Below are 26,928 nucleotides of genomic sequence, written 5' to 3'. Positions count from 1 at the left end.
ACCGTTTAAGCACCGGCACCGTTTCAAAAGTACCGGTTTGGCACCGGTATCGGATAAAACCTAAACGATACCCATCCCTACTGCTGAGAGTATACCTCAGAAGAAGCGTATAGTATAGCTTTTATTTTGGAAAGAGCCATTTCTCTGTAATAAACTCTCTTTTCCAAAGATGAGTGATTTCTCGATCAGATAGATTTATTTAGATAGATTAAATTTAAAAACTGTACTTTTGAGTTATTAAAATTAGGTGACAAATTAAAAAGGCATGAACATTTTTTTGTATCGAAAAAATATCGAACTGTGACACCAAAGTATCGAACCGAACCGAACCGTGAATTTTGTGTATCGTTGCACCCCTAGTATATATATATATATGTATGTATATATATGTACTGTATATATACATCTCCTTCTGGCTTCACTACAGCACAAGACACTGATTCAGTAAAAGGACTCGATGTTATAATCCCTGATAATGCATTGCTTTAAATGGAGAGAATCTTGAGGGATGGCTGTTATGAGGAGAGGCAGCCCAGAAACCTTACCAGCAGCACACATCGTTGTGTGCCTTAACTTTCGGTCTTTTACCCAAGTTAATCTGCCATTTTTGGGGGATTAAAGATCTGATCTAGCTTATCATATTAAATTTGGGACACATCATCAGTAGCGAACCTTGGATTCATTGGGTGTTTCGGCCATTATCACTAGACACCCTCATCCAAGGAGGCCCTGCCAGGGTTGATCAGGCCCCGGAGTGTGTCACTGGTTTATATTAAAATGTTATTTCTCTCCTTCTTTCTTCTGTTTAGTTTTCTAAAGTTTATTTTCTCCTATCTATTCACTGCAACTGAGAAATACTTACCTCTTTAGCATTTATGGAGCCTCACTTCTTCAAAGGGATAGAAAAGGTGATAGAGAGAAGTAAGACAAAAGGGACAAGATGGGAGAGAGCAGAGAGGAGAGCCGGAAGGGGGGCGCCCGATCTGGCTTCCCACACCTCCCCGCCAAATCAGGCTGTTCGCTCTACCTCCCCACTGCCTGACTGCCTTAGCTGCCCAAGTGATGTCAGCCCTTTTTAGCCATAGCCAGTGACTGGTCCTCTCAGCAGTGTTGCTCTCTTACAGCCTGCCATTGTGCCTGTTTTCTGATCAAAATCTCTCTAAGCAGGTTTGCTGTTCTACTGGCAACAAAATTCAATTCAGTTCAATTTTATTTATATAGCGCCAAATAACAACAACAGTCGCCTCAAGGTGCTTTATATTGTACAGTAGATCGTACAATAATAGATAGAGAGAAAAACCCAACAATCATATGACCCCCTATGAGCAAGCACTTTGGCGACAGTGGGAAGGAAAAACTCCCTTTTAACAGGAAGAAACCTCCGGCAGAACCAGGCTCAGGGAGGGGCGGGGCCATCTGCTGCGACCGGTTGGGGTGAGAGAAGGAAAACCCCTGTACGCCACTTCCACCGGGCACACCGTGATCTTCCAGTCTGTCCTCTGCCTCAGCTGCCAAGTTTAACTTTAACACCTCACTCACACAATGTACTTCTATAACTATGCACGTGACAAATAAACAATCCTGAATCTTTAATATATATATAGTTTTGCAGGGTTTTGCTGTTCGGGCCCACTAATGTTCATTGTGGGCTGCATGAACTTTTTAAAAGTCTATTCAGTGAGCATCATCAACTAAAACACTAGAATGCAATAGACGATGTGTGTGGCATTTTGTGTTAGTCTGGTGGGCACTGAAAAAACAGCAGGAAAATATTTGCTCAATAATACAAAAGTTTATTTTTATATTGTTTTTCACAACCAAATTGTTCATCAAATAAACAGATAATGCACAGAAAGAGATTCACAAATAAGCAAAAAAAGACAAATAAAACCTGAACTCCAGTGATCAATTAAAAAACAATGAAGTCAACAGCATAAATAAAATACAGGATTCTGCCACAGGTAAGAGTAAAAATTAATCTACAAATGCAAAAAAAAAAAAAAAGTTTCAAGACAGGCTGAGAAAGCGCTCTGGTTTGAATAAGCCTTTAAAGGTGATGGAAATACTGGAAATACTGATGCATCAGACAGGCTTCACACCTTCGTCATGTTGGCAATGACTAGAGAGGAAAAACAGACAAGCAGGAGCTTCAGTTTTTCTCTGTAAATACTTTGCATTTATTTCTGTGTGTGTTTCTTTTAGCATGACTTACGATCTTTGACCCACTGAGCGTCTGGATCAGCACAAAGTTTTCCATCTTTTGTGTAAAAACTGGAAATAAAAGACAGAAAATTATAGAGATTGTATATGTTTGTATGTAAGACAACATGTTGCTGACTTACATTATAGCCTTCACACAGTGTCCTCTTGCAGCCAGTTCATGATATATTTGCCCCACCACGTCAGCAGTCATATTGCCTTTGGTGACTACAGTGCAGCATGGTGGTACCGGTCCAGGATGATGACGATGAGTACCTGAGAGATAAAAGCTTAAAAATGGATGTCTGTGAAGGTTCTCAGTCATCCAGGTCATCGTAGTCTAAGGAGCTTGGAAAGAAAAGCGTCTGGACTTCTTTGAGTTGCTTGAAGACGTTTCACCTCTCATCCGAGAAGCTTCTTCAGTTCGGGTGAGCTCACCCGAAACCCTGGCTGATTAGGACCCCACCCGCTTTCACACCTTGGCTCATGTGATTAGGTAGAGGATCATCAGGGGGTCCTTTGTCCCTCTTTGGGGGGGAAACTCCCACTGGGGTTAAATCTGGGACTCCCCACCAATTGACCCTTAGAACTGAAGAAGAGGTGAAACGTCTTCAAGCAACTCAAAGAAGTCCAGACGCTTTTCTTTCCAAGCTCCTTAAAAATTGATTTTTCTTACCTGAGAAAAGTCTAATTAGAAGGAAAATAAAATTTAAATCTAGTTTTAAAATATGAAACTCCTTACATAACTAAACAGAGGATGACTTTTAAAATGTGACCTGAAATTATGTTACAGTGAACAGGCATTTTTTGTTTTGTGCAAATCAATCAACAAGTAAGTGCAATAAATCAATGTTCTCACCACTTGGGGGCCCTCAAGCACTTTTTGGGCAGTTTTGGCATTATGTTAATTAACTGAATGGTGAAAAATATTGTCCCGTAGCTGCAAGATATTATCTTATACTCTCTCTGCGTCTCTCTCATTTCCTGCTTTCATGCCTTATGCAATGAGTCACAATGTATGCACCCCTCCAAAAACCCACTGAAATGATAACTTTACTAGAAAACTAAATTAAAGCAGTGAGATTTAGTTACAGAGTGAATTTGTTTGAAAGAACCCACTGAACCCACTGTGCCACACTAATAAGTTGGCAGTTATGATAGTTTAAGTGTCTTACAACATATGCCTGGCATGCAACGCAGCGTGAGACATAAGCCCATAAGTGACAGAAAACAAAAGTTTGCATGTAGATAAACATAAAAGGTATAAACATTGTTAATGGTAAGCAGTATAGCGTGAATGGATATGGTGTGGCTGTCAATCAGTCCAGCAATGGAAAAAAAATCAGGTGAATGTTGTACTTGAAAAAATCTCCAAGACTTCTTCTAAATGTAGACGTAAAGGACGCCTTTTAAAATGCCATCACTGACTAACAAAACTTAGCACAGAAAACAGCTTCCAGGATGCTTGGTGGGTAGAAGTCGAGTACATGCTGGAAAAAAATGTTACAATTATAGACTGAGCAGATACCAGAATATGACTGATGTAAAGGTTTGTGGTCTTTGCACAGTGGTCCTGCCCAATAAAACACCAAAATGTCACAAGTGCGCATTATTCACAAACAGGTAGAAGCCATTGTAGGAGATAGTCATTGCTGTGATCAAATAATCTATTTTATCTATTTTTTTCTCTTTTCTTTAGAAAAGTAAGAGTCCAGTTACCTTCAGAGGAGTGGCAGCTCACACACATTGAGACCAGGAGGAGAGTGATGGAGAGGATCTTCACAGACATTTCCACCGGTGGTCTGGCTCACTGATCAGAGTCAAAATCTATGAGTTGATTCATGTTTGGTTATTTATTGGTAAGTGCAGGAACACATGCAGGCATAACTGATGAGGTGTTTTTATAGGTCTGTGTATTTGAGTGTGAGGTGTGGCATATCACACATCTGCCTCTTATCAGGGAGACTTCAGTATTTCAACCTATCAACATCTCACTGAGAGCTTTCTGAGAAACAGCCTCGCACACACAAAGTTCACAGACACTCAGATATGGTGTAGAGCCTGATGATTGATATCAACAGTCGTGAGTAATGAATCTAAATCACCCACTGATTTTTGTTTTTCAGTGACTTATGAAGCCCCTTAACAGTCTTGATGCACGTGGAGGCTTATTTTGTCTTATAAATTCCCACAACTTAAACTTTTGCTTGTAATTTCAATTAAATTGTTTAAGGTTACACAAAGTTTGCAGAGACTTAAATATAGTGTTTAAAACAGTTTGTGTATTGTCACAAATGATGGATCTAAATCACTCGTCGATTATTGTTTTTTCATTTTGACCGTGACTGTTTATCTCTTGCAGTTGTGCATCAGGCCTCAAGTGAAAAACAATAGTGACTCATGATGCTTCTTAATGATCCTGATGCACATCTATTCACATTTGCATCATTTGTTGATGCTTGGCTGCTTATTTTTCATCCATAAATCCCCACAACTTAAACTTTTGTTTGTAATTTAAGCCATTAAACTCCCACTGAAAACTAAAGCAGTGAGACGCTCTCATTGTTTATTTCATTTAGGAGTATTTTTGGCAGATGGTAACTTTCACACTCTGTTCTGGAGGAACTGTTTTATACAAATGTAATTGTGTTGACTGTTTAATCTTCCAATACACACATGCAAAGATCAAACATTTCTAACGCAGACTAAATACCCACAGAAAAAGTGGTTTGGATATGCACAGCTAATTTCTCAGTTGAGGTGTTTGTGCTCATATGCTGTAATTGGTTTTCTCCAAATGTGCTGTTGTGTATTATCACCAAACATCCACTTTGGTCTCATCTGTCCATATGACATTCTTCCAGATGTTTCTTAGTTGCCTGTAAAATAACATGTTACACCTCATTAGTGTTTTGTATTTTTTCAATAATACATTAATGTACTCATTAATGTTAGAACAGTTACAATTATATTGATTTATACTATCAGCATACAGAATGCTTTTTTCTACCTGTTCACTTGCGCTACAATCAACTGATTTCAGTTTGTGTGTGGGAGGAGGAACATGATGGTGCAGTACAGTGATACAGCTTTTGAGGAATACAGACATGGACATTACCTTTATTTTTATCACACAAAAGCACACGAGTATGATGGAAAACAGAGAAAAACGGCATTATATTGCTAACATAACTTAGCCTCTTTGCAAGCATCTGCACAGACAGCATGCTAACACAAAGCTAGCTAAGAAGTTGAGAGCATGCTAGCCACTGAGCTTCAACAGGTAACAAAGGCAGTGATGAACAGTCAGTCGTGCAGCCTTGGGTTCTGCCTGTTCATACTCCTAGAAGAAACTTAACTTTATTTTTTGTTGTCAGCTTTCTGTTCATAAGTAAATAAACAAACAATACTATGTGAGTCCTCATCAGGGTAGGGATTGGTGCTGGTGTGTGGAACTGTAGGCTAAGTTAGGTTTTATATTGTTAACTGGTAATTAAGTGAAACTTTGTGTTACTACCTCATCTATTACTACTTCATACAAATATTAGTGGCTTTTTATTAACTGGAGTAATTAGAGGTTGTTTAAAGTCACATTTCCTGGGGTGCAGTTGCCCTGGTAGTGGTATTGCTTTCTTTCCCATTTTCTAATTTTTTTGCAGCAAGATGAATGTTTCGTGCACATACCTGCCTTAAAAGTCTTTCAACATAATCAGTCTAAATGATTGTGAAACTTGCTTTGTGTCATTCCCCTTTCTTTTTATTTTGCTTGTTCCCACAGACTTTTATCCACTTTTTGCTAAGTTGCATTCTTTATCTGATGTGGTAATACATATTTGAGTTTATGTTACTTCCTGTTTAAACTACACTTCAAGAAATAGTCAAACCAAAGATAAGACAGCCACAAAAGCTTATTTCCTGTTTATTTAGTAGGAAATGGGTTTGTAAGAGACATGTTTCTTAATTTGATGGTCTGAGTGTCTAACTCCCCAGTACGACTGCTAAATGACAGATTAATTTTAATATTTCTATAAGTATATTTATGATTATCATATTAATAAAAACATTTACTTGATTACTCCCAAGAGAAAGTAATTTGTTACACTACTTGTTACATTACTTTTACTCTGTAAAATGTCCTGAAATGCACATCATATAATTAGCATTTAACTATATAAACCTAAGGCTACAGTCCCACATACATACATACATCATCACTATCGTCACTATCTTATTAAAGACACAAACAAGATGTTTTTGTTAGCATTTAAGTATGAACACAAAGGAACTGGACTACTTTCTGGTTCTCTACAAGAACTGGTTCTTGATTCCCATCCCTGTACCTCGGATACTGTACCTGTCTCCGCCCAACTGCACATTTCTTTGTGTTGACCATGAGCCCCATCTACCTCAGGGACTCCAGCACTGTGGTCTGTTGTACATGCCCAGGTGTTACTGTGGATGATGGGAAAATCCAGGTATGTGGTGGTATATGCAGCATGCGAACGCAGAACCCAATCTATGAGGTGCAGGAAAGTAGCCGGGGCCGCCAACCCATGCCAATCCATCTCAGGACCTCTATGGGGCAAACTTAACTCAAATAAATGTGCATAATACTGGATTATTAGGCTCAACTGAAAACACCAAGGGAATCAGATTCTGGGAATGCATAAGGAGATTTTGTGTGAGTCTGGTGTGGATTCAAGCAACTTCCCTCCCCATCCCCAACTGCCTCCCTCTACCCGTTCTACCACAACGACGCACACATGTAGGGCCTTGGGGTGCAGGTGTGTCACCAGGGTGCAGGGGAGGCATCCCCCCTCTGTCCCCTTCTGGCCTCAATTTTATTCCACAAACTAGACATCCACATTCCTCACACTTTCATAACACATACATATAAGTGTCACAGTTTGGGGGGGCAGACCGTGTGTAGGTGTGTGAGGACCCAGGAGCAGACACAGGCGAGAAGATGAAACTGGACTTTAAACCAAAAGCGAGCCTTTATTATGGCTGATGACAGCAAGTCCAAACTAGAGATGGACCAATCCGATATTACGTATCGGTATCGGTCTGATACTGACCTAAACTACTGGATCGGATATCGGAGAAAAATAAAAAAAGGCATCCGATTCATTAATTATCACAAAAGCACCTCACAAAACTTGCGACATGGCCTGACCCAGCTCATAACCTTAGCACATCGGAGGAATACGCGTCACGTGATAGAGTGGCAGTGGCGTGCGAGACCTCTGGTCTGGTTGAGCATTTGGAGCCTCGCTACGTGCTTCCAAACCGGTGTGGTGCCAAAAATGTGATTGTCTGCCAAAAACTGATTTCCGGTATTTGCCAAAAACTGATTGCTCGTATTTAAACTGCTATAAGTAACTTGTTAGGCTATAATATGTGAAACATATGTCAAATGCATCCTTCATGGATGACACAAAGTCATATTGAGCAACAAGGCGCAATCAGTTTTTGGCAGCAACTTTTATATAACCTTTATTTATGCAGTTAAAAAAAATCTCATTAACATTAAAAAGGTCTTTTGTAAGAGTAAGTTGGTCAAGAGGACAGCAGAAATGGCAGCAAATATTACAATAGTTCTGTAAAAATATTTTAAGTGGGGATAAAGGACCGGATTGGTTATAATGTAAGTACAATAACACAGAGTTGTAAAGATACTTGAAAAAACAGATAATTTTGTAATTCTATATATAACCCCTTCTATATGTAACCGAAGTCTATTTACCAACATACGTAAAGATATTACACATAAAAAATACACGGAAACATTGGAAATCAGTTTTTGGCACAACACCGGCATTTCGTCTCTGAGAAAGGTATCCCAGACAAGTAAAGCAAGTGTGTAAGTTCATCACTGAATGTTTGTAAAGCATTGCCACATTAAGCTTAACAACCGATATAAGGAGCGACTGCCTCTTCTCTCTCCCTCCCTCTCCTGTTGCTACTTCAATCATGAAACTGATTAATGATCAGCTGATCGGCTTTTCTGTCGCGACTTCGTCTCTCTTGTTTGTTTATCACCCACTTTGCCCCAGAAAGAAGAAACCAGCGGATAAACAACAGCAGAATGGTTAAGCTTGATAAGCTGTTGTTAGAATTTATTTAATATTATTTTCTACAGGATCCTTTTCTACGTAGCTGATGGCTGGTAACTGTGCAGGGGCGGGTCTAGCAAAGTTTTGCCAGGGGGGCAGATAGGGCATTAACAGGGAAAAGGGGGCACAAAGACATACTTTCCTTTCTTATTCTCATGTCTAGCTTTTAATAAATAAATATCTGAATCTTACACAAGTTTTCCTCGGATGTAAATTGTATAGAAATCCATTATTGTATATACAGTGGCTTGCAAAAGTATTCGGCCACCTTGAACTTTTCCACATTTTGTCACATTACAGCCACAAACATGAATCAATTTTATTGGAATTCCACGTGAAAGACCAACACAAAGTGGCGTACACGTGAGAAGTGGAACAAAAATCATACATGATTCCAAACATTTTCTACAAATAAATAACTGCAAAGTGGGGTGTGCGTAATTATTCAGCCCCCTTTAGTCTGAGTGCAGTCAGTTGCCCATAGACATTGCCTGATGAGTGCTAATGACTAAATAGAGCGCACCTGTGTGTAATCTAATGTCAGTACAAATACAGCTGCTCTGTGACGGCCTCAGAGGTTGTCTAAGAGAATATTGGGAGCAACACCATGAAGTCCAAAGAACACACCAGACAGGTCAGGGATGAAGTTATTGTGAGAGTCTGGTGGGCACTGACACAACAGCAGGATAATATTTGCTCAATATTACAAAAGTTTATTGTTATATTGTTTTTCACAGCCACATTGTTCTTCACATAAACACATAATGCACAGGAAGAGATTCACAAATAAGCAAAAAAGAAGACAAATAAAACCTGAACTCCAATGATCAATTAAAACACAATGAAGTAAACAGCATGAACAAAATACAGGTTTACTGCACAGGTAAGAGTAAAAATTAATTTACAAATGCAAAAAAAAAAAAAAACAAGTTTTAAGACAGGCTGAGAAAGCATTCTGGTTTGAATGCGCCTTTAGCCTCCTGGCGTCCACATATGTGGACATCACATTTTGCATTACCTTGACCAAAATGCTCAATTTTACTCTACTGATATCCGCTTACAAGTAGAGTTGGATGTCTCGAGACCGAGACCGGTCTTGGTCTCGAGACCGGTCTTGAGACCACTTTTATGTGGTCTTGGTCTCGTCTTGGTCTCGATGGACTTTTGTCTTGGTCTTGTCTTGGTCTCGACTGACTTTGGTCTCGGTCTTGGTCTCGGTCTTGCGCAGTGTTGCCAACTCCTCAGTAAGGAAAATCGCTATTGGCTGTCCTAAAAGTCGCTAGAAGTCGCTAAATGACGTCATCACCTAATTTGCATAATTGGTCATGCTAATATAATTGTAACCTATGTTGTTGGAGAGAGAAATAACATCGTGGAAGAGACATAAAGTGAGTAAAAAACGTCTTAAATGCATTTAGAGTTTATTTAGAACTACAAATTAAATTTCTTTTAGCAATTATTGTTTTTTTTAATGTCACAATTCCAACCCTGCTCCTTTACCCGGGCTTGGACCGGCAAAAGTGATCCGAAATAGGCACTCTGGTGGAGTTACTTTGTGTGTGTGTGTGTTTATAAGTAGTTTTAAACCTTGTGATCCACAAAACAGCATAAGAGTAAAAGAGCAAAAGAAGAACTGACTGTGTTACAGCACCCGCTGCTTGTTGAGAGTAAAAGCGATACGCGTTTTCACGTCTTTTTTTTTAGCGACTTTTTTTCGAAAAAAAGTCGCTAGGGGGTCTGAAAACTCGCTAAATATAGCGACAAAGTCGCTAAGTTGGCAACACTGGTCTTGCGTTCTCAAATCGACATAGTGTTCGGGAGATTTGGAGTCAACCATCAGCGGGGGGGGGGGGGTGGCTTACTGGGCTTAAGCCTGGGTCATTTTTCAGAAGCATGGGGTCTTTTGGAGTGTAATTTGTTAGGTAGATGCCTGACTGACAACTGTATAAAACAAAAACAACACACGAAGCGCAGAGCGCACCGTTGTAAATTCCCCCCAATTTTGGTATGATCCGAGCTCAGACACTAGGCGACTGAGCACAGCACCCATGTGAGCGAGGGGGGAGAAGCTGCTGCCTGCGAGTTTGCTGCAGACAGAGGAGAGCTTAAGTTTGACCAGGTACCAAAGCAAATCATTCGTACTGTACAAATGATGTAAATATGACAGTGTATCACAAAAGAGTGATGTCAAACTGATCACTTGGTTGCGTTACTTGCTCTTCGAGTGAATCAACAAATGGATAAATAAAAAGCCGAACGACAATGCTGATCTTTTAGAAAGTCTTAGCTTACATTTCATATTTTCAGTTCTTACCCTCCACGGCTAAACAAACTCTCTAAATCGATTTCAATTGTGTACTGATGTACACAACAATGGACATAAGGAGCTTCTTTTAAAGAAAAAACTCAGGTAGATGTTATTTTATATATTATGCTTTGGATGTTGTTCAGTATATCTATGCAAAACAAGAGGAATTTCAATACACAGCAGTATATTCACAGCTGAAACCAGATATTTACATACACTTTAGGGAGAAAAACTTTTTTTTTTTACTGTTAAACATCAATTCAGAGTAAACTTGTTTTGTTTTAGATAAATAAATGTTTAAATATCTTTTGAATTAGTTAAATGTCAGAATAAAAAGAGGGAGCTGTCTATTTTAATCACTTTCTACAAATTTATGAGTACATATACACTACGTTTATTGTTAATTAATAAGAAAACTCCAGACGATTCCATTCTGAGCTGAAGAAGCTTCTGATAGGTTTGTAGAGTCCATGTGAGTAAATTGGTGGCACACCTGTGGATGCATATAAGGCAAAACACAGAGCCTGTTTCTTTGAAATGGGAAAAATCAAGAGATATCAACCAAAACACCAGGAAAAGAATCGTGGAGCTCCATAAGTGTGGCTCAATTTGGAATACAAAATACAAAAGTTAACAAATATGTTTTTTATATTTATCAATCTAAATAAAATAAACATTTAGTCTGATTTGATGTTACAATTAAAAAAGTGATTGTGTTTTTATCTGAAGAGTATGTAAATATCTGGTTTCCACTGTATATTTGATGATGTTGGTGTTTGGCTTGATTGTCAGCACAAAGAGGGAGAGAGAGGAACAGAGAGGGAGATGAAGAAAGAGGACAAAACAGAGATGGAACAAGAGCAGGTGAGACACACATGTTAGTCAAATGGTTGTTTGCCAAAACTCACCAGAACATGTATCTAGTGCCTAGTGTAACTTTTTAGATACCATTTGTTACTTTTCAAATTCTATATTCATTAAGTTATGCAGGCTTATAAAGGCTGAAACTTTTCTGAATCTAAATAGCGTACTTTGGTAGAATTAAAAAATAAGTGTAGTGCAGGTCTATGATGATTTTTAGTGCTAGTATCATGTAGTTTTGATTATGGTTCTGTCTTGGTTAAGTCCTAAGTCCTGATTTTGAACTGTTGTAGTCCTGTTTTAATTCCGGATCAGTTCTGGGTCTGGTTGAATTGGGGTTTAGTTCCTGTGTCTTGATACAGCCCCGACTTTGTTCTGCCTTGCTGCTTAATTAAAAAACTAGTTTAAGGTGTCCTGCAGATGTGATATTTATTTTTTTCCTACATGAAGTCATTCTTTATTGAACAAAACTCAAAACAGAGCCTTATAATCTTTCAGTCATTTCTACCCTCACTTAATTTCCTTTCGCTGCTCAGCTCTCACACAGTGGCTCAGCTATGCTCCAATCCCTCCATATTGTGGCCAATCACATGCGAGGATATAGGATAATATCATTATGTGAAAAACAGAGAGGGTGAGAGACGCGACAGTCAAGTGGAGCATCCGTCTGTCCTCTCAGTAAGTGAGTGACACAGTAGACAGCGGTGAGGAGGGCTGTGCTAAAGCAAAAACACATAAATATGCCTGACACCTGTAAACGTAGCAGCATCTGGCTGCAGTTTAAAGACTTTTTTTGTCTTGGTCTTGTCTTGGTCTCGTCTCAACTTGGTCTTGGTCTTGTCTTGGTCTCGAAACCCTCTGGTCTTGGTCTTGTCTTGGTCCTCGGATTAGGCGGTCTTGACTACAAGTCTACTTACAAGGACACTGTACTGCAACTGTTCGATCAAAATTTTAAACGAATATCCTCATATGCGGCTCTCATTTTTCTTAGAAACAAAAATCAGGTAAAATGAAATATCTGGTAATTCTTTGTTTTTACGTCCTAATATGCCCAAATATGAAAGAGAAATAAAAAATGCATGCCATGAAAGAGTTCAGGTCTTTCAGGAGGTTAAAGGTGATGGAAATACTGGAAATACTGATGCAGCAGACAGGCTTCACACCTTCCTCATTTTGGCAGTGACTAGAGAGGAAAAACAGACAAGCAGGAGCTTCAGTTTTTCTCTGTAAATACTTTGCATTTATTTCTGTGTGTGTTTCTTTTAGCATGACTTACGATCTTTGACCCACTGAGCGTCTGGATCAGCACAAAGTTGTTCTCCATTTTTTGTGTTGAAACTGGAAATAAAAGACAGAAAATTATAGAGATTGTATGTGTTTGTATGTAGGACAACAAGTCCTGACTTACATTATAGCCTTCACACAGTGATGCCTTGCAGCCAGCTCACGATATGTTTGCCCCACCACGTCAGCGCTCATATTGTCTTTGGTGACGTCAACGCAGCACGGTGGTGTACTTCCAGGTCCACGACGATGAGTATCTGAGTGATAGAAGGTTAAAAACTGATTTGTCTTACATCACTAAACAGAGGATGACTTTTAATATGTGACCTGAAATTATGTTACAGTGAACAGGCATTTTTGTGCAAATCAATCAACAAGTAAGTGCAATAAATCAATGTTCTCACCACTTGGAGGCCCTCAAATACTTTTTGGGCACTTTTGGCATTATGTTAGTTAACTTTGATTTTTATAGTCGTTGGGATTCAAAGAAAAAATGAATGAAAACCAATCCAACTTTGGCCCAGAATTAAGTTTAGCTGTTGCAGAGCTCTGCCACAGATTTGAAAGAATGTTTCTATCTTCAAATGTCTCTGATTCAAAAAGCATATTACATGCTCCCATTTGTGCAGCACGTGGATATTTCTTAAAGAAACTCCGGCTAGCCTGGCCATGCTCCGCAGCATACCTATACAATATCTGCATAGACATGAAATCAGTGATGGTTTGATCAGAACTTCTCTCCAAGCAGCCTGAAGCTGAACAGATAGTCTCGATATGATAGAGAAAGGTGGGTTACTTTGAAATATCCACGTGCCGTGACCAAAGGGGAGTCATACCCTGTATATATGGAATATGTAACTGAGTGGAGACATAGTCTTGGTATGATAGAGAACATATTCTCAATGTTCTTATGTTTATAATAGACGGTACGTCACTGTTTGCTTTGTGCTTTTATCAGGATCACTCAGAACGTTTCCATAAATATATTTTAGCAGAGGCGAGACTTGATCCAACAGTTGGAGATATCATCTGGCATCTGGTTCCTGGAATTTTTGCAAGGATTAATTTTTAATTATATTTATTTATTTTCTTAACCAAATTGAATCAAATAGAAATATGAACGGTTGGGAAACATCGTCTTCATGTTCTGAAGAAGATATCTGCTGTACCAAACTAATCCAAACTGATTCTGTCTTAAGTTGCCTTTTTTTGTTATTATTTGCAAACAAAGCATGTTGATTTCTTTTCCAGAGGATGAAAATAAGGACCAACATTAAGCTCCATTTATTAGCAATGATTAATATATCAAGATTTCAAAGTTCAGATGTGCTGATAACTGAATGGTGAAAAATATTGTCCCGTAGCTGCAAGATATTATTTTATACATTCTCTGCATCTCTCTCATTTCCTGCTTTCATGCCTTATGCAATGAGTCACAATGTATGCACTCCTCCAAAAACCCACTGAATTGATGACTTTGCTAGAAAACTAAAAGACACTCAAATATGGTGTAAAGCCTGATGATTGATGTCAATGGTTTGTGCATTGTCACGAGTAATGAATCTAAATCACCCACTGACTTCTGTTTTTCAGTGACTCATGATTAGGGATGGGTACCGGTGTCCGGTTCTGACATAAACGGTAGTAACCAGACCGAAAAGCAGCGCACATTTCGGTGCTTTATTTCGGTGCTTTTTTTTTTCCTGAGCCAATTCTAGCCAATCATTTTACGTTTCCGAGGATAGTAGGCGGGGCCAGGTACGTACGTTCTTTTAGAGCAGAGCTACAGATTAAAAATGCCCAAGGCGAAGTGGTCAAAAGTCTGGCTGTACTTCACAGCAAAAGATGCAAACTCAGCAGCCTGCAACAAGTGCTTTAAGCTGATACTGTGATACTGTCAAAGGAGGTAACACCTCAAATCTGATGAAACACCTGGCGACGCATAGCGTTTTTTTTTTAAAGCCGAGAAATTTGCCGTGTTTGATAGCTTGCTGCACATCTACTGCGGGTGTGGTGCCTGTTAGCGGACCTGGAGTTAGCAACATCCCCCAAAAACCCGACGAGTAGAGTCCTGGCCCCTAGCCCTGCCAGTGTAGCAGAAATGATGACGGATGATGATGGCAGCAGCAGCCGTTCTTCTCTGCGTGAGTAGCTTCATGTTGTTCGTGTGTAATTAACGTTGAGTAGGCTAACCACATTATTACATCAATGCATGTAAGGTGAACTAGCAAACACCGTTGTAGTTACATGCGGCTGTCTTCTTGTTTGATGGCAGATACTCCCTTCACCCTGGCCAAAAAGGCTAAAATGACCAAAGAAAAAGTGGAAAACAGCTAAACATGAGAGGTTTTTGGACAAAGTTTGTGTTTTTTCCATTGTTTAAGCACTGCTTCCAGCCAAGAGTGATACCATATATGCCCTATAGCTGCAGAAAAGGCTAACATTGTTATCTTTTTACAAAAAAAAACAGCTGAACATGAGACGTTTTTGGACCAATTTTGTGTTCTCCATTCTTTAAGCACCGGCACCGTTTCAAAAGTACCGGTTTGGCACCGGTATCGGATAAAACCTAAACGATACCCATCCCTACTCATGATGCCCCTTAACAGCCTAGATGTACATCTATTAACATTTGCATGACTGGAAGACTTTTATGCTGCTTATTTTTTCTTATAAATTCCCACGACTTAAACTTTTGCTTGTAATTCAATTGTTTAAGGTTTCATGTTTGCATCAAGCTATTTTACCACTGGAAACTCAAAAGAACTCACTGTTACTGTTTATTTTATTTAGGTGTACTTCTGGAAAATGATCAGATAAGTTTCACACTCTGCTCTGGAGGAAATGTGTGACAGAAATGTGATCATGTCGACTGTCTTTATCTTTCAACACACACATGCAAAGATCACCATTTTCTAACACAGACTAAATACCCCACATGAAATATGGTTTGTGTATGCGTTGCTAATTTCCCCCCTCATAGCTGCATTAGCTATACCATTTCTTTCATTCAGACTTAAACATGGGGGCATGACTTTTTGGGGTGCCTGGGATCATGAACCCTGTTGCATGAACCAACAGGGCAAGCATAAACTTTCAGACAGATGGCCTCACATTTGACTCTAATATACTGTTGCTGTGGTTGCTGTGCTCTATTTGTGCTCACATGCTGTGTTTAGTTTCAATAAATGTGATGCTGTGCACTATAGCTAAAAATCGTCGTCTTTATCTCATTGGTTCAAAGGACAAAGTTCCAGAAGTGTTTATTGCAGAAAGTCAAGGCACCTTTGTTGAAGATGGATCTTGGCCAGGTCTCCATTGAAAAAGAGGTTTTTAATCTCAATGGTTAAGTAAAGGTTAAAGTAAAAATAAAAAAGGCCAGTTGCAGACACACTGGTTGCCCTGTGCTGCCCCAGAACAGTTTCAGCTCTGGCCCCAGATGTCAGCCTAATGTGTACCTTAATCAAGCCATGTAATAACAACATGTGCTGGAACATAATAGTGCAAAAGCAACATGACGAAACACTCTTCAGAGAGAGAATGGACTGATTCTTATATACCGCTTTTCTACTCTCCCGGATTACTCGAAGTGCTCTATACAAAATCGCACAGTCACCCAATCACACACTTTCTCTAAACTGAGTGTAACACTAATGTGTCTCTAATACTCTAAGACCGAAAGGTACTTCACCCAAATTTGATGCAAAAGAGCTCACTGCTTTGGACCAGTAGGTTCGGCTACGTACAGGAGAGGCAAACTGAATGAGACTCAGGCGACTGTGAGTTTTGAAAATGCCGGCTTTGTATTTTTACTCATCGAGAAACAAAAGGAAGAAAATATGACAAACATACAAAACATTACAAATAAAAGTCTCCTTTTGGTACCAGTATTTTCCTCAGTGACAACCCTGTGGCACAATCACAGTGATCACAAAAAAAAGAAACCTTACCTGGGTGCACCCTTCTAAATGTACAAAGTTCACTTCCAAAATGAACCACAATATCACTTAGCAAAATCCAAATAACAACACTTGGTTGTATCTTCATAGACTTTGTTAATAAAGTACAACAACCATTAAGCTGGAAACATGGATCCAACCGCCCACACCCACTTCCCTTCCTGTTCGTGGGATGTGTAGAGTCCGTGAAAAGTCCTTAAAATAAACCGTCCGTAAGTCCAGGGGGATGTGTGTGAAGAAAGGGAACAGCAAGTTCAAAGTGGCGTGGTGTGTTTTTGTTTTGTTGCAACTGGCCTACCACACTCTGCTGTGCAGCACAGAACAAAGTCAATTGGTCCATCAACGGGGTTGGCTCGCCATCGATTACCGGATCCGTTGCAATGCATCAAAAGGAAGATACAAAGGGAAACAAAAAAAACCTGACCTGTCAACGACAGTGTCATAGGACACATTAAGTTCTCATATAATCACAGTTCAAAGTCCTATCACCTAAAATGTATTATTTGCAACGTTACCCATGTTACAAATTGAAAATAAACAGTAAAGCACACACTGTGCATTTGCTTCAAATGCTGTTTTTCAGTAGATTGAATAAAGTTTTCCACAAAATATTTTTAAACAATTATCCAATAAACACTGGAACATTTTGCTTGCAAAGAACTCATGAAAAGTGCAGATAAGCAATGAACTATTAAAATACTTAGCTCACCGATCTCAGAAAAGAAAGGCGGAGCAGCGCGAGATGGCGCAGGAATGATGAATTGGCGTCGTCTCTAACTCCCGACCTTCGTCGACCAAACAATGTAAAAACGAACCAGCTAATTACTTGTTTTAGCAGTACACATACGATAAAACGATCGTTCATAAGCAGCGAGTGCTAACTCTCCCGTTTATATTACTTTTTTTCATACCTCGTTTCAGTGAATCGCCGTGTCTTTTTCCTTGCTAGCGTGCTCATGGAGGATTCGCGAGAGAGAGAAGGAAAAGCCTGTGCTCTCCCAGACGGAGATGGCAGGCGGGACCCTGCACCACATTTCAGCAGCTCATTGGCTTAGAGCAACACACGCCTACACCAGAGCAGTTAACTCTTTAACTGCTGCACCTATGGCTTATTCACTATAAACAGAGTGTACTGCTAGGATTAATGGTCCTTTTTTCATTTTGGTATATTTTATCCAAGCCATCCTTAAATATGGGTTACATGAGTGCTTCCTAACTACATGCGTACACATTCACATGCTTGACATGAAAACTGGAGGAGCCAGGGATCAAACCACTAACCTTCCGATCAACAGTTGACCTGCTGGACGACCTGAGCTACAGCCACCCAGTGGTAAACGTGACTAAACCCTCACTAGGTTTTGGATAAAGTGTACACTCACATTCACACTGTTTTCTATGAGCCTGGGCCACATAAACCAAACCACAATGGGCCAGCTGTGGCATGCCATCACATAAACAGTGCCATCTACGCCAGGCCTGGCCCAGAAACTAATCAGGAAGGCGGGCTCTGTGGTCGGCATGAAGCTGGACACTCTGGTGACAGTGGCAGAGAAAAGGACATTAAAGAAACTGCTGGACATTATGGACAATGCTGGACATCCTCTACACACGGTGGTAAACAATCAGAGGAGCCTATTTAGCGACAGGTTGCTTCTGAAAAACCAGCAGACTTAAAAACTCCTTTGTCCCACACGCCATCAAGCTGTTTAACTCCTCACTGGAGGGGAGAGGGAGGGGAAACAGGGGGACAAGGGAGGGCGGGAACAACTGAGCTGTAGTGCTTTTTTACACTGTGCAATATTTGCATTTTTTTTTCTTATATTCGACTGTGCAATAATCACTGTGCAATATACTCACTCAAATGTGCAATCCACTGGTAATCCTATTTATCTCTATTATATATTCTGTATTTATATATGTGTATATATGGTATATTTATGCTTATATCCTTACTCTCATTCCCCTTATTGTATCTGTAACATGCAACTTCTGTCGGTGCTGTGCTACTGGAAACTGAATTTCCCAGAGGAACCCACCCGAGGGATTGCTTTGTGGGTATGAGCAGATCCTGGTGTGGCAGAAGAGGTTCAATGTTTCATCACGGACTGGAGCCTTTGTGGGACACACTCCACTCATCTTGCAAATGACTGTAGAGGAGAGAGAGATGAAGAGGAGCTTCAGTTCATCTCCGCAAATACTTTTCATATCTGTGTGTATTTGTGTTAGCAAAACTTATGATCCTTGACCCACTGAGCATTTGGAGCAGCACAAAGTTGTCCCTTTTTTGTGTTCAAACTGTAAATGAAAAAAAGAAGATTATGGTGATTGCATGTGTTACTTTGTATGTAGGACAACATGTGCTGACTTACATTATAGCCTTCACACAGTGTGGTCTTGCAACCTGCTCATGATATGTTTGCCCCATCACTTCAGCACTCATATTGCCTTTGGTGACTGCAGAGCAGCACGGTAGTATATTTCGAGGACTACAAGCCCCTGAGAGTTAGAAGGTTAAAAACTGATTTGTCTTATCTGAGAAAAGTCTAATTAGAAGAAAAATCAAATTTAAATCTAGTTTTAAAATATGAAACTCCTTAAATCACTAAATAGAAAATGGATTTTGGAATTTGATCTGAAATAATGTGGCATTGAACAGTTTTTTTATTTGTGCCAATCAATCAAGTAAGTCAAACAAATCAACATTTTCACCACTTGGTGCCCTGTGAGTAATTTGTTGGGCAGTTAGGTGATGCAATATGTTAATTCACTTTGAATTTTACAGTCACAACCTTACAGTCCCTGATAGGACATGTGACTTTTCCAAGAAGGGAACTAGAGCAGTGGTTCTCAAACTGTGGTACGGGTACCACTAGTGGTACTTGGTCTCTTTCTGGTGGTAAGTGGGAAATCTCCAGTTTTTTTTAAGATTAAAAAATATATCATTGTGGAGGCTTGCAAAGATGACACAAGAGTTCCCGGGGCTCTTCTGGGAGCCAGAGTCAACCAATCCTTACACTTTGGAGAATAGGGTTGAAGACGCTCACTGATATAGGTGGGGGCCTCACCTCGTGAAGACATAAACGTCAAAGTAAGGATTTTGAACTGATATCTGTACCCAACCAGAAGCCAGTGCAAGGATTTTAACATGGGAGTGATATGGGAGAATTTATTACTGTGGGTTAAAAGCCTTGCTGCGGCATTTTGGACCACTTGAAGGCGATTTAAGGAAGCCTTAGACAGACAGGAAAAGAGTGCATTACAATAGTCTAACATGGACAAGCATCTCTATTTTGCCTTTGGAGACAATAGTCCCAAGTTTAGCAAGATTTCTTACAGTTTTTTCTGAATGCTTAAACCCTAACTGTGATTCTTATAGCACAATTTCTAAAACTATCAATACTTATAGCAAAACCACTCACTGAGTTTGCAAAACTAAAAGCACAAACACTGCTTTGCACTCAGTTTGCCATTTTGTAACACACACTTTGCAGAACTTTAAACACAACTCACTGCTTACACTCAATTACCAAATTTCCAACACACTCCTAGCAAAACTATACACATATATGGCTATCATTAACACTATTTTGCCAACTGTCTGGCACACTGTCACATGTGAAAACTTTTTTAGATAATTAGTTCACTTTGCAATCAGCCTAAGCACTATGAATAAGCTACAGGTAAGCTCTGTGTGTGGAGTACAATGGAGGGAGCAGGAAGAGTGAGAAATAGAGGAGGCCGAGGAAGAGGACGTGGAGGGGAAGAAGTAGGATGAAGAGGACGACAAGGACAAGGAGGAGCAAGAGGAGGACGAGGAGGGGGGAGAGGAGGGGGGAGAGGAAGGGTAAGAAGAGTAAGAAATAGAATTGCTGATGACATCAGAGCTACAATAGTGGACCATGTAATCAACCATGGAGTGACGCTGAGGGAAGCTGGCCAACGGGTTCAGCCTAACTCGAGCCGCTACACTGTAGCAAGCATCATAAGGACATTTTGAAATGACAGTTGGTTAGTACAGTCACTTTGCACTAAGACTTGTAGCACTGCCATGCTAATGAGAAACACAACAATAGCATAGATGTAAAAATACTGAAATTGTTACTTTACAGAATTGCTAGACGACCAGATGCTGGGGGCAGAGGAAGCATGTTCACTGCAGACCAAGAAACCCATATAGTCATTATGGCGATTGCAAATAATCCTATACTTGGAAATAAACACTTGTGTTTGTTTTGATGTGTGTGAATAAAAACCAGTACTTGAAATTTGGATCCCTCTATGCTTACGGATCTATGACAAAAGTATGAGCTCAATCTGACATAGCCTACCTTGTGCACAGAGAAAGCAAAAGTCAGATGTGTTTTGTATTCATACCATCAGTGTGCAGTTGCCGCATTGTGTGCTTAGTAGATGATGGCTTGTGTGTACTGTTTGATACGAAAACACCATTTTTACGAAGGTGTGAAGAGTTAATCTGGCTGTGTTCGCTTTTGCAAGAGAACTACAATGTTTTGATAATTGGGTGACAGGTTTTCTTATTTGTGTGTAGAGTTTTGCAAAAATAGCCAATAGTTACAAAAAATGTGCTTAAACAATCAGAAAAAACTGTAAGTGAAAAAAGCAGGAGAAGGTAACAGACTTGATATGAACATCAAAACACAGAGATTGATCAAAAATTATCCCAAGATTCCGAGCTATAGCTTTTATTGAGGATGAGAAAGGACCCAGATGTTGACTAATTTGGGGCTTGATACTCTCTGGGGCAATTATTAAACACTCAGCCTTGTCAGCTGCAAAAAATTGTTTGTTATCTAAACATTAATTTCGTTAAGACAGTCCTTTAGAGTTGATGATTTATCTAATTCCCAAGGTTTAAAGGAGAGGTATAATTGGATATCGTCTGCATACAGATGGTAGGAAATAATTTTGAAACCGCTAATGATACAGCCTAAAGGAAGAATATATAATATATATACTTCACACCTTCCTCATTTTGGCAGTGACTAGAGAGGAAAAACAGACAAGCAGGAGCTTCAGTTTTTCTCTGTAAATACTTTGCATTTATTTCTGTGTGTGTTTCTTTTAGCATGACTTACGATCTTTGACCCACTGAGCGTCTGGATCAGCACAAAGTTGTTTTCCATCTTTTGTGTTAAAACTGGAAATAAAAGACAGAAAATTATAGAGATTGTATATGTTTGTATGTAGAACAACGTGTACTGACTTACATTATAGCCTTCACACAGTGTCCTCTTGCAGCCAGCTTATGATATATTTGCCCCACCACGTCAGCAGTCATATTGCCTTTGGTGACTGCAGGGCAGCATGGTGGAAACGGTCCAGGATGATGACGATGAGTACCTGAGAGATAAAAGCTTAAAAATGGATGTCTGTGAAGGTTCTCAGTCATCCAGGTCATCGTAGTCTAAGAAGCTTGGAAAGAAAAGCGTCTGGACTTCTTTGAGTTGCTTGAAGACGTTTCACCTCTCATCCGAGAAGCTTCTTCAGTTCGGGTGAGCTCACCCGAAACCCTGGCTGATTAGGACCCCCACCCGCTTTCACACCTTGGCTCATGTGATTAGGTAGAGGATCATCAGGGGGTCCTTTGTCCCTCTTTGGGGGGGAAACTCCCACTGGGTTTAAATCTGGGACTCCCCACCAATTGACCCTTAGAACTGAAGAAGAGGTGAAACGTCTTCAAGCAACTCAAAGAAGTCCAGACGCTTTTCTTTCCAAGCTCCTTAAAAATGGATTTTTCTTACCTGAGAAAAGTCTAATTAGAAGGAAAATAAAATTTAAATCTAGTTTTAAAATATGAAACTCCTTACATAACTAAACAGAGGATGACTTTTAAAATGTGACCTGAAATTATGTTACAGTGAACAGGCATTTTTTGTTTTGTGCAAATTAATCAACAAGTAAGTGCAATAAATCAATGTTCTCACCACTTGGAGGCCCTCAAGCACTTTTTGGGCAGTTTTGGCATTATGTTAGTTAACTGAATGGTGAAAAATATTGTCCCGTAGCTGCAAGATATTATGTTATACTCTCTCTGCGTCTCTCTCATTTCCTGCTTTCATGCCTTATGCAATGAGTCACAATGTATGCACCCCTCCAAAAACCCACTGAAATGATGACTTTACTAGAAAACTAAATTAAAGCAGTGAGATTTAGTTACAGAGTGAATTTGTTTGAAAGAACCCACTGAACCCACTGTGCCACACTAATAAGTTGGCAGTTATGATAGTTTAAGTGTCTTACAACATATGCCTGGCATGCAACGTAGCATGAGACATAAGCCCATAAGTGACAGAAAACAAAAGTTTGCATGTAGATAAACATAAAAGGTATAAACATTGTTAATGGTAAGCAGTATAGCGTGAATGGATATGGTGTGGCTGTCAATCAGTCCAGCAATGGAAAAAAAATCAGGTGAATGTTGTACTTGAAAAAATCTCCAAGACTTCTTCTAAATGTAGACGTAAAGGACGCCTTTTAAAATGCTATCACTGACTAACAAAACTTAGGCCAGAAAACAGCTTCCAGGGATGCTTGGTGGGTAGAAGTCGAGTACATGCTGGAAAAAAATGTTACAATTATAGACTGAGCAGATACCAGAATATGACTGATGTAAAGGTTTGTGGTCTTTGCACAGTGGTCCTGCCCAATAAAACACAAAATGTCATAAGTGCACATTATTCACAAACAGGTAGAAGCCATTGTTGGAGATAGTCATTGCTGCGATCAAATAATCTATTTTATCTATTTTTTTCTAATTTTTTATAAAAGTAAGAGCACAGTTACCTTCAGAGGAGTGGCAGCTCACACACATCGAGACCAGGAGGAGAGTGATGGAGAGGATCTTCACAGACATTTCCACCGGTGGTCTGGCTCACTGATCAGAGTCAAAATCTATGAGTTGATTCGTGTTTGGTTATTTATTGGTAAGTGCAGGAACACATGCAGGCATAACTGATGAGGTGTTTTTATAAGTCTGTGTATTTGTGTGTGTGGTGTGGCATATCACACATCTGCCTCTTATCAGGGAGACTTCAGTATTTCAACCTATCAACATCTCACTGAGAGCTTTCTGAGAAACAGCCTCGCACACACAAAGTTCACAGACACTCAGATATGGTGTAGAGCCTGATGATTGATATCAACAGTCATGAGTAATGAATCTAAATCACCCACTGACTTTTGTTTTTCAGTGACTTATGAAGCCCCTTAACAGTCTTGATGCACATGGAGGCTTATTTTGTCTTATAAATTCCCACAACTTAAACTTTTGCTTGTAATTTCAATTAAATTGTTTAAGGTTACACAAAGTTTGCAGAGACTTAAATATAGTGTTTAAAACAGTTTATGTATTGTCACAAATGATGGATCTAAATCACTCGTCGATTATTGTTTTTTCATTTTGATTGTGACTGTTTATCTCTTGCAGTTGTGCATCAGGCCTCAAGTGAAAAACAATAGTGAGTCATGATGCTTCTTAATGATCCTGATGCACATCTATTCACATTTGCATCATTTGTTGATGCTTGGCTGCTTATTTTTCATCTATAAATCCCCACAACTTAAACTTTTGTTTGTAATTTAAGCCATTAAACTCCCACTGAAAACTAAAGCAGTGAGACGCTCCCACGTTTATTTCATTTAGGAGTATTTTTGGCAGATGGTAACTTTCACACTCTGTTCTGGAGGAACTGTTTTATACAAATGTAATTGTGTTGACTGTTTAATCTTCCAATACACACATGCAAAGATCAAACATTTCTAACGCAGACTAAATACCCACAGAAAAAGTGGTTTGGATATGCACTGCTAATTTCTCAGTTGAGGTGTTTGTGCTCATATGCTGTAATTGGTTTTCTCCAAGTGTGCTGTTGTGTATTATCACCAAACATCCACTTTGGTCTCATCTGTCCATATGACATTCTTCCAGATGTTTCTTAGTTGCCTGTAAAATAACATGTTACACCTCATTAGTGTTTTGTATTTTTTCAATAATGCAGTAATGTAACTCATTAATGTTAGAACAGTTACAATTATATTGATTTATACTATCAGCATACAGAATGCTTTTTTCTACCTGTTCACTTGTGCTACAATCAACTGATTTCAGTTTGTGTGTGGGAGGAGGAACATGGTGGTGCAGTACAGTGATACAGCTTTTGAGGAATACAGACATGGACATTACTTTTATTTTTATCACACAAAAGCACACGAGTATGATGGAAAACAGAGAAAAACGGCATTATATTGCTAACATAACTTAGCCTCTTTGCAAGCATCTGCACAGACAGCATGCTAACACAAAGCCAGCTAAGGAGTTGAGAGCATGCTAGCCACTGATCTTCAACAGGTAACAAAGGCAGTGATGAACAGTCAGTCGTGCAGCCTTGGGTTCTGCCTGTTTATACTCCTAGAAGGAACTTAACTTTATTTTTTGTTGTCAGCTTTGTGTTCATAAGTAAATAAACAAACAATACTATGTGAGTCCTCATCAGGGTAGGGATTGGTGCTGGTGTGTGGAACTGTAGGCTAAGTTAGGTTTATATTGTTAACTGGTAATTAAGTGAAACTTGGTTTTATTACCTTATATATTACTGCTTCATATAAATCTTTGTGACTTTTTATTAACTGGAAACATTAGAAATTGTTTAAAGCAGTGGTTTTCAAACTTTTTACATAATCCCCCACATGGCAGGAAGAAATATTTTCACGCCCCATCTATTGTTAATGTAACTGCTGCGAAAAAGTGGTTCTGATGTTAAACATTAGTTCTGCATGAGTTTTCTGCCAGGTAACGTGCGCACCTGTTAGAACTCTGGCTACACACTTTCAGAACCACTGGTTTAAAGCCACATTTCCTGGGGTGCAGTTTCCCTGGTAGTGCTATTGCTTTCTTTCCCATTTTTGTTCCTTGCAGCAAGAACATGGTTTAGTGTACATACCTGCCTTACAAACCAAAACCAAACAATCCTATGTGAGTCCTCATCAGGATAGGGATTGGTGCTGGTGTGTGGAACTGTAGGCTAAGTTAGGTTTTATATTGTTAATTGTTAATTATGTGAAACTTTGTGTTACTACTTCATCTATTACTACTTCATACAAATATTAGTGGCTTTTTATTAACTGGAATAATTAGAGGTTGTTTAAAGTCACATTTCCTGGGGTGCAGTTCCCCTGGTAGTGGTTTTGCTTTCTTTCCCATTTTCTCATTTTTTTGCAGCAAGATGAATGTTTCGTGCACATACCTGCCTTAAAAGTCTTTCAACATAATCAGTCTAAATGATTGTGAAACTTGCTTTGTGTCATTCCCCTTTCTTTTTATTTTGCTTGTTCCCACAAACTTTTATCCACTTTTTGCTAAGTTGCATTCTTTATCTGATGTGGTAATATATATTTGAGTTTATGTTACTTCCTGTTTAAACTACACTTTAAGAAATAGTCAAACCAAAGATAAGACAACCATAAAAGCTTATTTCCTGTTTATTTAGTAGGAAATGGGTTTGTAAGAGACATGTTTCTTAATTTGATGGTCTGAGTGTCTAACTCCCCAGTACGACTGCTAAATGACAGATTAATTTTAATATTTCTATAAGTATATTTATGATTATCATATTAATAAAAACATTTACTTGATTACTCCCAAGAGAAATTAATTTGTTACACTACTTGTTACATTACTTTTACTCTGTAAAATGTCCTGAAATGCACATCATATAATTAGCATTTAACTATATAAACCTAAGGCTACAGTCCCACATACCAACACAAATCACTATCTTATTAAAGACACAAATAAGATGTTTTTGTTAGCATTTAGGTATGAACACAAAGGAACTGGACTACTTACTGGTTCTCTACAAGAACTGGTTCTTGATTCCCATCCCTGTACCTCGGATACTGTACCTGTCTCCGCCCAACTGCACATTTCTTTGTGTTGACCATGAGCCCCATCTACCTCAGGGACTCCAGCACTGTGGTCTGTTGTACATGCCCAGGTGTTACTGTGGATGATGGGAAAATCCAGGTATGTGGTGGTATATGCAGCATGTGAACGCAGAACCCAATCTATGAGGTGCAGGAAAGTAGCTGGAGCCACCAACCCATGCCAATCCATCTCAGGACCTCTATGGGGCAAACTTAAATAAATGTGCATAATACTGGATTATTAGGCTCAACTGAA

The 26,928-nt window shown here is 39.3% G+C and overlaps 2 protein-coding genes and 1 long non-coding RNA gene across 10 annotated transcripts in view; all 3 read right to left on the bottom strand.

Moving 5' to 3' along the window:
* Positions 1-2,023: 2,023 nt before the first annotated feature.
* Positions 2,024-4,077, bottom strand: LOC109199676 (eotaxin-like). The gene is made up of 4 exons (XM_019354994.2): positions 3,919-4,077; positions 2,343-2,475; positions 2,213-2,271; positions 2,024-2,119 (listed from the first exon to the last, which is right to left on the bottom strand). The coding sequence occupies exons 1-4, from the start codon at positions 3,986-3,988 to the stop codon at positions 2,094-2,096; spliced, it is 288 nt and encodes a 95-aa protein (XP_019210539.1). The 5' UTR covers positions 3,989-4,077; the 3' UTR covers positions 2,024-2,093.
* Positions 4,078-12,546: 8,469 nt separating this feature from the next.
* The window catches only part of LOC109199679 (eotaxin), a 367,879-nt gene continuing 353,497 nt past the window's right edge, over positions 12,547-26,928 (bottom strand). The window contains exons 1-8 of one of the 8 annotated variants that reach the window (XM_025904335.1): positions 23,535-23,777; positions 21,959-22,091; positions 21,827-21,888; positions 18,981-19,025; positions 18,767-18,877; positions 12,893-13,025; positions 12,761-12,822; positions 12,547-12,667 (exon numbers count right to left, since the gene is read on the bottom strand). In XM_025904335.1, the coding sequence (XP_025760120.1) occupies positions 12,642-12,667; positions 12,761-12,822; positions 12,893-13,025; positions 18,767-18,877; positions 18,981-18,987 (339 nt within the window). In that variant the 5' untranslated portion in view covers positions 18,988-19,025; positions 21,827-21,888; positions 21,959-22,091; positions 23,535-23,777 and the 3' untranslated portion in view covers positions 12,547-12,641. Of the gene's footprint in view, positions 12,668-12,760; positions 12,823-12,892; positions 13,026-18,766; positions 18,878-18,980; positions 19,026-21,601; positions 21,734-21,826; positions 21,889-21,958; positions 22,092-23,534; positions 23,778-26,928 lie in introns of those variants that run through there. The other 7 variants (XM_025904336.1, XM_025904337.1, XM_025904338.1 and 4 more) reach the window with 7 other exon arrangements.
* Positions 16,711-18,342, bottom strand: LOC112844714 (uncharacterized). The gene is made up of 3 exons (XR_003217451.1): positions 17,639-18,342; positions 17,437-17,512; positions 16,711-17,151 (listed from the first exon to the last, which is right to left on the bottom strand). It is a non-coding gene; the product is annotated as an uncharacterized LOC112844714 (long non-coding RNA).

The sequence above is a fragment of the Oreochromis niloticus genome, unplaced genomic scaffold, assembly GCF_001858045.2.
Source record: "Oreochromis niloticus isolate F11D_XX unplaced genomic scaffold, O_niloticus_UMD_NMBU tig00000795_pilon, whole genome shotgun sequence".
NCBI classification, from domain to species: Eukaryota; Metazoa; Chordata; class Actinopteri; order Cichliformes; family Cichlidae; genus Oreochromis; species Oreochromis niloticus.
Note: the sequence above shows the minus strand (reverse complement) of the source record. Positions and strands in the feature narration are given on the sequence as shown.